Source organism: Gavia stellata, chromosome Z (genome assembly GCF_030936135.1).
Source record: "Gavia stellata isolate bGavSte3 chromosome Z, bGavSte3.hap2, whole genome shotgun sequence".
Taxonomy (NCBI): Eukaryota; Metazoa; Chordata; class Aves; order Gaviiformes; family Gaviidae; genus Gavia; species Gavia stellata.
The window spans coordinates 29,560,163-29,573,355 of NC_082637.1; the positions used below are offsets into that span (position 1 = coordinate 29,560,163).

The window sequence follows — 13,193 nt, forward strand, 5'->3', positions numbered from 1 at the left end:
AATTGTAATAGGCATAAGACCATCCTGAATTTACTGTCCATTTGTGTATGGTATGATTAAGCAGGAATGTTGCATCCTATACTTTCAGCCTGGGGAATTAAGTAAGGCCATATCGCCTCCCTTTTATCTTTAGGTCGTCACGCTGATGATAACAATATGAAACACAAACAGTTGTTCATTAGGGCACAGCTGTATAATGAGTGTATTTTATTTGATCATCTCATAGCTATATAATGAGCTCATTTTATTTTATCATCTCTGATTTGTGCTGTGGTAAAAATCAAATACCCCAGATTGAAACTAATCCGGCTTCTAGTTCCAGGAGCAGTACTCTTGCCATAGTCCATCAGTTTCCATTATTGATGTCACGACCTTGGACAGTTGTTCTGGATACAGACCGTTGTTCTTCTAAAGAAATTTCAGAAGTTAAAAGACTAGTATCCTATGGTTTCACCTCACATACACACACTTTTCCTTTCTTTAATTTTTATTTACATAAATTATTTGCCACTAATCTTTAGATATTAAACTTGCTTTGTAGGCACTTAGAACTTTTTAATTAAAGTGTTTGGGTGGGTGCTCAGCAGGTGATGATTAATGCCTGGATGAATTACAGTGAATTAAGTAAACACAAGTGCCCTTTGAAGGAGGGAGTGAGACATTTTTATGAGACTCTCATTGTGTATCCATTGTCTAGCCTTGAAGAAAATAATGCAGAGTGCTCAAAACAAGGCCTAAATGTCAAATTGGGGACAGACCAGTGCCAAGAGGGTGGTTTTCTTCTCACCTCAACCTTTCCACAAGTTCCATAATTAACCGCAGTTCAGGCATTCCCTGGTGTGGCAGTGAGCGCCCTGACTTTGAGCCAACAAACTATAGTCCCAATACTTACCACTAAGCTTTCACGAGAAGAGTCTGAATGCGAGAAAGACATAGCCCTAATGTGAAGTCTAGGCATCCAACAGTAATTTATATATAAATAAGCCACAATTTCTGGTTGTCTGTATGAGAAAAGGAGCTCTCAAGTCAGAATGCCATTTCAGCTAAGCCTGAAAGAGCTCTTGGACTCTTCTCTCAAATCCATTAGGCCAGCCCCAGCCAGTCTTCCCAGTTGAACCCCTGGATGCCTGTGGGCATAGTTCACAGGGCAGAAAAGTTCACTAGAAATCCATAGGAGTCTAAGGCAAGGTGGCAGCTCTGAAGCAACCTGGTGATGTTGGCATTCACAGCAGCTGTCCCAACACAGATCATCTGCCCCTCGTGTGATGTAACCCCAACACAGGATTTGCACTGCTGCTTCTGAGAACTCTTTGGTTGCACTTTGTCCAGCCCTGCATTAGCCAGCATGTTCCAATCTTTCTCCTTGAGCTCAAAACCAATTGCTCCTGTGTTCTGCTTGCCCAGTTCTCTTTCACAAGTCATACACCTGGGTATGCAAGGAAAAGCATGTGGATTTGCTCCAGACATACAGTTCTGTCTAGAACTGTAGCTTGTTCTGCATGGCTTTTATACATGTACTTGGACTCCATGTCTCATACCAACCTTCAGAACAGCTATTTGTGGAAGTACCTGAAAAAGCCACGGCAGCCTAACAGGTATGATGTGTGAGTGGCAGCATGGCCTTCAGTTCCACTAAAACAAACAGGTCTTAAGGGCATTTGGCTCTTTCCAGATAAAGCCTTCAGAGCTGTAATTTAGACTCTTGTCTGACACTGTCATTCGTGTTGTAATTACCTGTTTTCAGATCCCGTATGCTGAGGCTCACTACTCATACGGTGTTCCTCAGGCAATTACTTCCATCTGTGTCAATGATCAGTGGGCAAGAATTTCATCACATAAAAGCTGGGAACACCCTCTCTAAAAGCAGTGCTCCTTCTCTAACTGTGTGCTTTCAGAGCCCTGGAGACTGCTTATAAAAGTCAGTGATTTAGCCACTTAAGAACCTTCCCTTTTGGTACCTGCAGGACATAGAGCCTGGTGCTTTCCTACATTAGTTTCACTAATGTATCACAGCAAAGCAGGGAAGATTCCTGGAGTTCAGTGGTACCGGTAATGGCATAGGATGGAATTGCTGCTAGTTTCCAGTTTGTTGCCTTTCTCTAGTTCAATTTCATACTGTTTGGGTTCAGTGCATAAACCCCCGTTTCAGCACATCCTTGGTAGTGGTTAGTAGGGAGAGTGTTGAGGATCTAAACCAGTTATGTTTAAACTGAGTATCTAATCTGTAAACATGAGTATAGTTGTCAAGTTCCTTCCCAGACCCAAGCTGTATGGTCTCTTCGTGTTTCTCACTGGTGCATTGTATACTTACTGACATCTCAAACAAAATAGAGATGAATACACTTAAATATTACAGAGTTCGGTTTTAGTCCATTAGCTTCAAAGCCATTGGGTTTGTTTTCATTCTTTATCGTAAAATCAAAAACCACACAAAGGCAAATACCTAAGCCCCTCAGACCTGCATGCCTAGCATTTTAAAGTGTCTTTAATCTGCTCTCTGTCCAGTTCAAACCTTCAAGGGTCTGGCAAAACACAGCAAAGCCTGCAGTTGTGTTGGGTAAGGCAGAGAGAAGTGGAGTGGCCTCAGAGGGGACATCATAGTTTCCTGTGTGAGAACAAGGCAGAGCTTCAAGGCAGGAGTTGAGGGGCAGTGCCTTTGCAGATTATTGGCAGCGTGGGCTGGGATAAGAGGAACACTGTGGGCCAGCAGCACAGCACACAAGCTTCCAGTGATAACGGAAGTGGAAGTCCAGATTATCTGCATGGCCCCAGAATTGCCATTTTGTCTGGAGGTGAATGATCCCCACATGTTCTTTCCATCATCCTGCAATGCAAAACAGTAGGCTTTATTCAAAGGGCCCAGGAAAGAAGCATGGATGTACCTTTCTTTAGGACACATACTTACTTACTTTTAACATTTCTGTAAGTGCTGGGCTCAGTAAAATGTTTTATTTAAAAGAACAATCAGGAAAATGTGTTGCTATCTAACAAGTGAGCAAGAGGTAAAGAATCTGCCAGTGCCATATCATCTTTCTCCCCCAGGAAACTCCTCTTGGTTCTGTATCTGCACTTTTAAGGCAATTAATCAGATTGTTAGTCAGCCATCAGGCTAAAGATTCCAGAACGCCAGAAATAGTATCACTGGATGATTCATCATCTTAAGTGAATTAACATTTTTATGCTGCATGAAATCTAGATAAGTAAAGCTCAAGAAAGAAATACTGCGCAGTTTCTTACTGAAGCTCTGCTCTTAATTTCATTGTAGAATATCCCTGAAAAAATATCCCTTGCTTTAGCACTGTTGCACAGTCTGTGTAAGCATAGCAAAGCCTCAGATCACATAACTGTTGGGAAGAAGAATCATGGGAGTTACTTAGCATGCTGTTAGCAAGAGAGCATTTAAACTGATGTGCATCTGCTGAGAGGGATGCTAATATAGGCACCATGAAGCAAATCATTTAATCGGTTTTGAGGTAAGACACAAAGCCAAGGTGTTTAGATTATATTTATTGTAGTTGACCAGTCAGCTGATCTTTGTTAATACCAGATAACTGAACTTGGAAAAATAAAGAGAATTTCAATGGTTAATGAAAATGAAACATCATTGTTGCTCAAAAAAATTATTCTAGAGTTTAGCATTTCAAGAAATGGTACCAGCTACCACACTCAAAACACTTTGCTAGGATAAAACAGTTACCTGGCCTGTATAGCCCAGCTAATAGTTAGATTCAATCAGTGATGTATTGGTTGTTATAGGGAAGTATTTTGTGGCTGATTATTTTGTGACTGACTGGCTCTCTCCTTCTCACTCCCCACCAAAATCCCTTTTTATGACAGGAGCTGTACTCTAAGCTGCATTCACTTGGCAAGGTTGAATCTGAAAGCCTGTTAACCCTGACCACCCAACTTGTCAAGGAAAAGCTGCCAGCATGTGAAGTGGAAGACATTGCAAAACATGAGCAGAAGCTAAAGGAGTGGGAGCAAGAACAAGCACTTCTCATTGAGCGAGAAAGAGAGTTGAGAGAAAAGGCCAAGCAGGAAATGGAAGCTAGGAAACTAGCTAAAGCATCTGCTTAGTACTGGAACTCAGACTACCATAGAGATATGCATTCCTCTGTCAGTGAACTGAAGTGCTCACCATTATTAATATTTCACTTCAATCCTGCTGCAAGTGTGACTATATGTGACTGCTATATGCAAATTAAACATTTTCCATTTTGCCTGTTTCCTGAAGTAAAGCACATGTGGTTTAGAAATCTTCATCCTGTATATGATGTATTTTCCTCCTAGCATCAGCCAGGCAGGGGGGGGAATGGAGGCAACACAACGGAACAAAGGCGTAAGAAGTAGCTTGCTTATGATAAAAGGTGTAGAGGGTGGCATGAACAAAAGAGGAGGGAAGAATTTCAAACACAAGTTGTTTCAGTAGGGGTTTCTCACAGGAAAGAATGCCTTGGCTACTCAGAACTTCAGACACTAAGAGGATTAACATATATTGATTGCTTTTTTTTTTCCCAACCCATTTGGAAAATTCAGGCTACTATACACGGAGTTGGAAGCCTAATTTTAGACTGTTTTTAAAACTACTTTTAGAGAGTTTCAGCCTAGTCAGTTAGCACTTGTACAGGCACTCAGATGTGCCTTGCCTGTAAGGAAGTTAGAAATTTCTGATTTCACTAGTGCTGCTCTGCTCCATTTTTAAGGTCAGTAGAGAAACACACACAATCACCTGAGCACACACTGAGGATCCTCATACTGCTGTGCAGTTTCCTTTTATATTTTGGGCGCTGTTTCACGGGGCTTTTGACCTAATTCCCTTCTTGTCTCAGCTGTGTACCTGGTGCCATGCCCCATTCTTCACATTGGTAAAACAACATAGCTATTCACACAGAGCACAAGGAAACGGCAAGGGAGGAAAGGATCATAGTGCATTGGTTGTGGCATGCATTGGAATCCATCCCTGCTTACATTCCCTGTCACTCATCAGCTGCAGCCATCGACTTTATGCAGCTCATGGCACGGCAAGTTCCTTGAAAACAGTGAGACCCTAGCAACAACCCTGCTGTATTGCAGCTTGTTATGGCAAAAATAGTGTTGTCTCACTGTGCTTTACCATAGGGTCTGATAAGCATTTCGAGTTTTATCGTGCACCTGTCTAGTCTTACAGTGATAAAACTCGCATCACAAACTCACTGTAAATTGAGTGAGAACACGCTGCAAATCTGTGAAGTGAATTTGTTTTAAGTGTAGGAAAGAAGCATCTAATCTGCATGTACCAAATACCCCTCTTATTCTCAGCAAATGCACTCAGAGCCTGATTGCTCTTTTACATACACAAAAACTTGGCAGTAAGGTCGTTGACCCCATCTTGTAGCATGTCTCATAGTTTCTCCCATACTGCAGTAAGAGAGTGGTGTCTCCAGGTAAGTGGATGGTTTTGTAGCTTGGCCTAATGAAACCAGCAGTGGACTTTCCTGGTCAACTCTTCTCAAGTCTTCTGAAGATTTTTTTCCTCTTTCTTGATCTAAATGCTTTCTGATTACTAGGATAAGTTAGGGAGCCTTAAGGGACAGTAGGACAAACACACTCTTTAAGAACAATTTCCTTAAAACTGGTGGCTTTAAAGAGGTCATCATTGCTAGTCCAGTCACAGGAGAATGAAGTGCCCCTTCCCTGACCACGTATTTCAGTTCTTCACTATCGGAAGAGAACCTCCAAAGGTTCACAATCACTCCTGCATCCTGATTCCTTTCTCAGCTTCTGTCTACAGATACTACTTCTCCCTCCTGGGATCTCTTCTACACCATCACAGTTTTAAGACCCTCCATGCTGACACATGGTCTCTAGCGACTGAAGCTGCTGATCCCGTTGCTTATGAGGCACTGGCTAGGCCACAAAGGGCACTGCCACATTTCTGTTTCTTGTCAGCATCTGTTTCTTGGCAGGACAAGGAGCCTGTTTCTGGCCCCACCTCCACCCTCCCTCACCCTGCTCGCTAGATATGCCAGGCTGCTAATGCTAATTGAGCTCCAGCGAACTGCTAGCTGCCATGCCCTTCGCTCTCTCTTCACTTCCCCCACAACTAACCCCCCCCCCCTTTCCATTTATTTAGACTAAACTATCACAGCAATAGGAGAAAAAAAATCCTCCTCTAAGCTCTGAGTAGCCTGTTAATGACTGTTACAGGTTGCCTCCTTGTTTTACTCCAGGCACTGTGGGTTTGAATGCTCTGATCCCAGTCCAAAGCTTAAACAGTGCAGATAGGACCTTTCTCTGCCTTTGCCCAAATCTGCTCCCATATACCCCTCTGCCTTTGGGAGGTGGGGGCCAGGCGAAGGACACCAAACCCAAGACCTGCAGCAGAGGGTCCAGATCATTTGTGCCTTAAGGAGCCAAAAGTTTTGCCAAGCCCTCTCATTTATCTGTCCTCTCGGTATCACCCTGAGCAAGACACCACTTCTGACACTTCCACCAGCTGGGCCAGCTGCACACCAGGGCCCCTCTTCCCTCCCCCTCATACCCCAGCCAAGTATTTCTCCATGGTCCACTAGCCTCCATCTTGCTTCTCTCCGCCCCAGGTCTCACTACTGTCTCAGTCTCACTACTGTCTCACTCAACAGCAACCAGCTTCTGCCAAACCAGTGTTTTCTCACTTAGCAAATCCTCGTATTTCCCACAAGCCTACCTGCACCCTCTTGAATTTTCCAGCAATCCTCATCACTGCTTCCCCTCAGACCTCACCCTTGATCCCCTTCAAGTTCCTCCCGTATATCATCTCACATTTATTTCTTCCCCTTCTCCAAGAAGGCCAGCCATGTCTCTTTGCCCCGCACCCCCATCTCAGACAGCAATGTGCCCCTGGCTCTGCAGACAGCAAGCAGCCCAGGGTACCAAGGGCTCGGGCACCCTGAGGTTTGAGGCCCCTGGACACAGCTCAGTCTCAAGAGGTTGGAAATACGAATTAGCAACTGGAGCTTGAGGGAGGGGAGGAAGGTACTCTCCCCTTTGGTGCTCTCTGCTACCTACTAGCTTTGAGCAAGGTCAACAGTGAGACACACAAATTGTGAGAGGGTAATTGACAGATCAGTGCTGTTCAGGCATGTGCTCGGCTTCCTAAGGGAGACAGGGACAGTAGCTGTGCACCACAAACACAGCAGCATCAAAAATCAATGGAGTATCAACCGACTCAGCTTGACTTACCTGCTTTTCTCCTTCCTGCTCCAGGAAAACTAAGATAGACTTGACTGTTTGCTGCCTTGCATAAATCATGTTGCACACACAACCTGTTTTTCAGCTGCTTGCTGGATTACTCTTAAAAAGAAGTTTGAAGAGCACTTGTAGGAAGACCTAGGAGTGAAACTGGGCCCCAGGTAGCCAAAAGCCCTTCTGTCCGGACGCCCACGGCTTTCTGTGCATTTCTGTGATAGCCATCACCCGCTCTGAGGCAGTCAGCCGCATTTAGAAGGGGGGCAGGGAAGCCATACAGCAGCTTTTGATCTGCTACTGCTTAAACGTGAGCTCTGATGCTAAGGGAAGAATGTGGATGTGTGTATATATGCATATATAAAAAAAGAAAATACTTTTGTGCTCTACAAGCACAAAAAGCTGCTGAGTTTATCCAGTCCTGCACCCTGGTACTCCTTCGATGCGAGCTCACAACCCAAGAGAGCTTCCTCACTAGTACATGCAAGCTTTTTGAAATGTTGCAGCTCCTTGCTGCACTGTTCCAGACAGCTGCCTAGACCTGTTTATATGTGGAGGGGCTGGCAAAATATTTCCTGGCGGGGACAGACCAAAATCTTTCTTGATAGTAACACTGTCTCCTTTTTTTGGATCACCTCTCCTAGAAATGTTCCTTCCTTCACATCCTGCTTTCGTTTGTGACTACAGCAGTGATTTGAATTAAAGGTATTGCACTTTCTCCCTTGTCAGTATATTTGTAAATAACAGGAATGCATCTTTCTCAGTGAAAGTTTTTGAATAGTTTCTCTACTCATTATCCTGGTGTCTGTATAGCTAAAGGCAGAGGAAAATCTCCCAGTGCTAGAAGCAATACATTTGCAAGTGCAGTCACTGAGCTGTGCCTGCAAACAAGGTGACCAGCAGCCTAAATAATACCTGCCTGCACTAATGCTCATGGTACAGCATTGCCAGACTTGCACATGCTAGGCAGTGTTAACAGCTCTCCTGTGTTTCCCCAGGTCTGGGAGAGACCCTTCTCTCAACAATACTAGCGAAAAGAAACAGTAACCAGTACAAATGCAAAGCCTGTTTGGTATGTTGGCATGAATTCAGCTGCTGTTAGGAGAAAAAAACAGCACTTTAAAGGTTAAATCTTCCTTTTAATTCAAAAAGCAGCTTCCCAATTCAAATCCATGGCAGACACCAAATACGCTGCTGGTTAGGCGAGCAAATACGTAACTCTTCCTCCCACAAGTGTCAATGGCAGAACACTTGCAGCGAAGCACTGAAGGTCATTATCCATTATTCAGAAGAGGAAAATTATATATATATTCCCTTGCAGCTCAAATAAACGTTGCCTGAAGCCTTGCACAGATGGGCCCTATTTATGGTAACACCCAACCTTGCCAAGATAAGGTTACTAGATGCTCTCAAACCCGATCAGACGCTGTGTCCTACACACAGCACTGGTATCGAGCCCCTTCCCACAGCTTCAAGCACCCACTCCCTCCCCCAGTGGCCTGTCCCAGCTGGTGGCCTGCCTGTCCCAGGGCTTTCTGGTCACCCTAAAACTGGAACCAGGACGATGACCTACCCCAGCTGCAAATGAAAGTTGGCTGGTGCCAGCCTGGGTTTCTGACCCGAGCAGCCGCACTATGCTGCTGAAACAGGCAGAAGACAGCGTGGGGCACAGGTTGGCAAGTGTCCTCTCTTCACTCACCTCCTCAGGAAGCTGGAGTTATAGTTACAAAAGGGAATTGCACCCTTGACTTCAAGTGATGCAAGATGTGCGCCCAATTCTGCAAGTACTGCTGCTGGGTTTGCTGGGGCTGTTTATGTAGAAACTACAGTTAGACCTTGCAAAATGTATTTCTGGTGAGTATTTGAGTAAGTGGAAAGTAAAGTGAAATTTACCTTTCCAGAAATTTAATGATACGAAATGTTGAGATACGGACAAGGCTCTTCAACTGTAGAAGAGAAACTACTGCTGATGTGACAAACAACCTGAACTTGGGACAGTGACTCTTTCAAAATAAAACTGTGGAGAATGAAGTATAGGTCAAGAATTAGCCACAAAACATTAATTCAAGAGTAACTTAAGATCCTAAACGTGATAGAAAACTGTGCCATCTACTCTGGGTCAATCTCCCCACGGAAATATGTGTATCTTTCAGTAATCACAAAGTAAGTTGTCACTGAACTCAGCTAGCAATTGCATAGTACTAACTCTGTTGCTGCCCTTAAACCTTTCTGATAAACTCAAGTCCACTCAACCCATTCTAAATTGCAGATGCCCCAGGCACAGAAATAGCATTAGAGCCCCATTGACAAGCACATTAGATTATCAGGACAAAATTCAACTTTCAATGTATCTTGTTTATTGCAAATCCTGACAATTCCTCCCTTAAATGAATTGGGAAAGAACCTTTCAAGCCTGTTCTGGTCCTTACACATAGCAACTGCTGCTATAATTACATCTTTGGAAACTGTAAACTCTTCCTGGAAATACTGACTTGCACTCTGGGGAGTTCATATTAAGTATTTAAGTGGCTCAGTGGCTCAGTTTACCTTCAACTCTTTCAGCTCACAAAGTAACACAGGCGGGCTGAGATAACATGAGGTTTGTAAAAGCTCAGTCAAAATCAATTTCTGGACCTTAACAGGTATACAGGGTGTAACCTCAGTGTATATAGACATTGTTAGGTATATTTAGCTTTGTTTGTATTCGGACGTAAGTTCCATCTATTTTACTTACCTTCTCTGTGCAATGGACAAGCACAGGTGATGGGCCGAGCTGCAGTATGATGTGTAAACCGTGGCATACGCAATTGTTTTGGCAGTGAAGCTGGCAGCAGATGCACGGTCAGCTTCCACCCCTGCCTTGCCAGCTGTTCACACTGGAGCTCGTAGTGCTGGAGTTGTTGAACTGCGGAGAAGCAGCTACATCAAGTGGTAAGGATCCATGAGAACCAGCAAACAGAGCTGGTGCAGACTACAGGGCCTGATGATTTAGTTCTTTAGTTCTCATCAGTATTTCATTTCTGGTGGAAATGATGCTGAGCATCCAATCAAAAAGCAGCAAATGCCCTCGCAAGCTGAGGGCACTCAGCATTACTCAGCCTCTGGTGGCTTTGGGCTGAATCTGAAGAAAGCACATGCAGCACAAGAGAGGACAGGGACCTGGGAGCTTCATGCTAGTGTGGACTGGTCGTGCCTGTGGGAGATGACAGTAGGGACCACAGCAGTAGGCAGTGGTCAAAACCTGTTTGCTGAGTGAAGGACATGCGCAATGCTCATGTAGCAGACGTACCGCATGCCCTGAGATACCCTCTAGGAAGCCAAGGAGCCTTGCTGCAATGCTGGGAATGAGCTGTATCTATGAGGTGTCACCATGGCTATCACTCAAGAGACCACTGGACACCTCTTTTCACCCCATCCTAGGAACCATGAAAAGCTACAATTTCTTCCCAACCGTAGAACACTAGAAATCAGTATTAAACAGCCTCCAGGTCTAGGATGCCACAAGACACATCCCTCATTTTAGATAGACCAAAAAGGTCTGAGGGACTACTATTTTCCCATGCTGTCTGAAATAATTCATAACCTGACTGAATTTGTTCATTAACAACACTAGTGGAAAGAAAATTTCTCCTCCTCAGCAGCTGTGTTGAAGAAAGGAGCTTTCATTTGGCATCTGCAAGCAGCAAACCAAACACTAACAGACCAGGCTGGCCTGCCCTATCCACAGTTACCATGGGTGGTCCTGCCTGTGCAAATCCAGAACTTCACCCTGCAACTGCAGGTGAATAATTGGGGTTGAAGCCTGACCTGGTCTGCTTCGCACAATCATTTTAATTTATTTTAAGTAGCATCAGGCTACTCTACCACAGCAGCTCAAAAAACCTTGATGTAGACATATGCAGGATTATACTTGAGAGATAAGATTAGCAGCAGTTGACTCCCCTCATCTGGTCTTAATTTTTCCCTAGTTTGCCATGCTCAGCTTTATTCAAGCCAAGCACAGTGTTTCTTATTAATGTCATTAGAAGTTACAAATGAAACCTTAGCTGTTGGAGATGGATAAGGGCCCATAAAAAAGGCTGCTGTCTGAGCATAAAGGAAATCCTGCAGGGCCACTGCTTCTCCTGGGAGTGAGCACCCCTTCCTCCCTGCTGCCCCAGCCTTTACCTGTGTTCATGTCATTACCATCTCCCCGAGCTAAAAAATGTGTTGACTGCTGCATCTCGCCATGACAGGCGTCGCAGTGGCAAGAAAAACTACAAAGGTAGAAAGCCTGATCTTACAGTGTCCCTTTAACAGCAGTAGAGGAAAAGTCTGATGTTTATTAAGTAAAAAACTAAACTGAGAGCCCTGCTTCCCCAAATGCTCTGTCCCCTCTCACCAGGATTACTGAGCAGTGGCAGTGGCATGTCCACTGGAGACAAGCTGTGCACTCTTGTTAAATGGCAATAACTTTGGAAAAGACCTCTTTTCTAAACCAGGATGGGCTCAGTTTGATGTAACTTTATTGGGGATCACCTCTGACACATACCCTTGAACGTGTACTTACTGAAAATGAAGTGTTTTCTCATGCTGCTGAGGGATACAGAAATGAGAACAAAAAGAAGCCATGTCATGGTACATCATGGTAATGTTTTACGACACAAGAGATAAAAGTAATCTGCATTTATTTTCCAATTTCTAAATAGAGATTTGTTCTTTCCTAGCATTTAAAGAGTTATAGACCTTTTGAGAAAAAGCCCCGTATAGTAGGTAATCGTGGTTGAAGGAAAGGGAAAACTTAAAAATACATACATACACAAAGACAAGAAACATGTCAACACCACTTTACCACTTTTGTATTTTATTGTGGAACTGAGTTTGTTTCCTTTACATCAAATATCCTCAATGGAAGAGGGGATATTGCACACAAATATCATAAAAGCACTACATATTACTTTCACTGGAAACTAATTTTCTACATTAGATATGACTGGATAGAATAGAAGTGATGCAGGATTATAAGACATAATACCATACACAGCTGCAGACTGACACAAACACCATTCAGAACAAGAGAGAGGAGGTGTGTGAGGTGCTTCTCAGCCAGCCACAAGACTGTTTCTTTCCATAGTTTGGAAGATAATGGCTGCATGCAAATGCGTGAAAGCATATTTCAGATTTCCTCTTTTATAGTTGTGATTACAGCCCAGTCTTGAAGAGGTAGCTCCTGCCATCTGGAGCTCCTAGCTAGTCTAGTGCAGAGAAGCTGCTTTTATAATCTTTTTTTTTTTTTTCTTTCTATATTTTTATGCCATTGCTTTATTTAGTTACTTAACTTTTTTAGATTTTTTTTGTAAAGTCACAACAAACAGACTTTTTTCTTTTTTTTATTTTAAATAGCAAACATTTTTAAACCAGGTGAATAATATAATTGCATTCTAAGAAATGCTTACCTCTAGATGCTTTTAGTGTTTCGTTCAATTATTAAGTGAAAAGATGAAAGCTTACAATTTCTTCCAAGTGTAAACATTATACTTTTTCCTTTTCTAATAAATCCAGACCAACAAAATCACTATTTCTCTCAAAACATCATTACTGAGCAAGAACCTCTGGCGACAGTTGAACAAAGAGAAGCGTATGGCAGGAATGTCCCAAATGCACAGGAAGCGCTTTTTGGAGCTGACTTGGTTGTGGTGGGAGGGATTGAAAATTCAATTAACAAATTGATTAAATCTTAGTAAATGAGTACTGGAGCTCTACTAAAATGCATAATCTATCATAGACAATTAAAAAAACCCCACATTCATATACACAGTTAGCTCCATTCACCACAGTGTGTAAAGTAAGTAAAAAAAAAAATAAAATCAAAAGTCATTTCTGTGAAAGATGGGGTGAAAACAGAGGTCAATAAAGTCGGGCCCACCACAGGACTTTGGGAAGGCATGCAAGAGAGGCCCTGTCCAAGTTCAGGAGTGGGGTGGGATCTCCAGAGTTCATTCTTCATTGAA

At 43.3% G+C, this 13,193-nt stretch overlaps 1 protein-coding gene across 1 annotated transcript in view; it reads left to right on the forward strand.

The window, feature by feature from the left end:
- MRPS27 (mitochondrial ribosomal protein S27) overlaps window positions 1-4,262 on the forward strand; it is a 48,427-nt gene extending 44,165 nt beyond the window's left edge. Inside the window, exon 11 of the mRNA XM_059833593.1 lies at window positions 3,838-4,262. Coding sequence (XP_059689576.1) covers window positions 3,838-4,077 — 240 coding nt within the window. The 3' untranslated portion in view covers window positions 4,078-4,262. The remainder of the gene's footprint in view (window positions 1-3,837) is intronic.
- The last annotated feature ends 8,931 nt before the right edge of the window (window positions 4,263-13,193 follow it).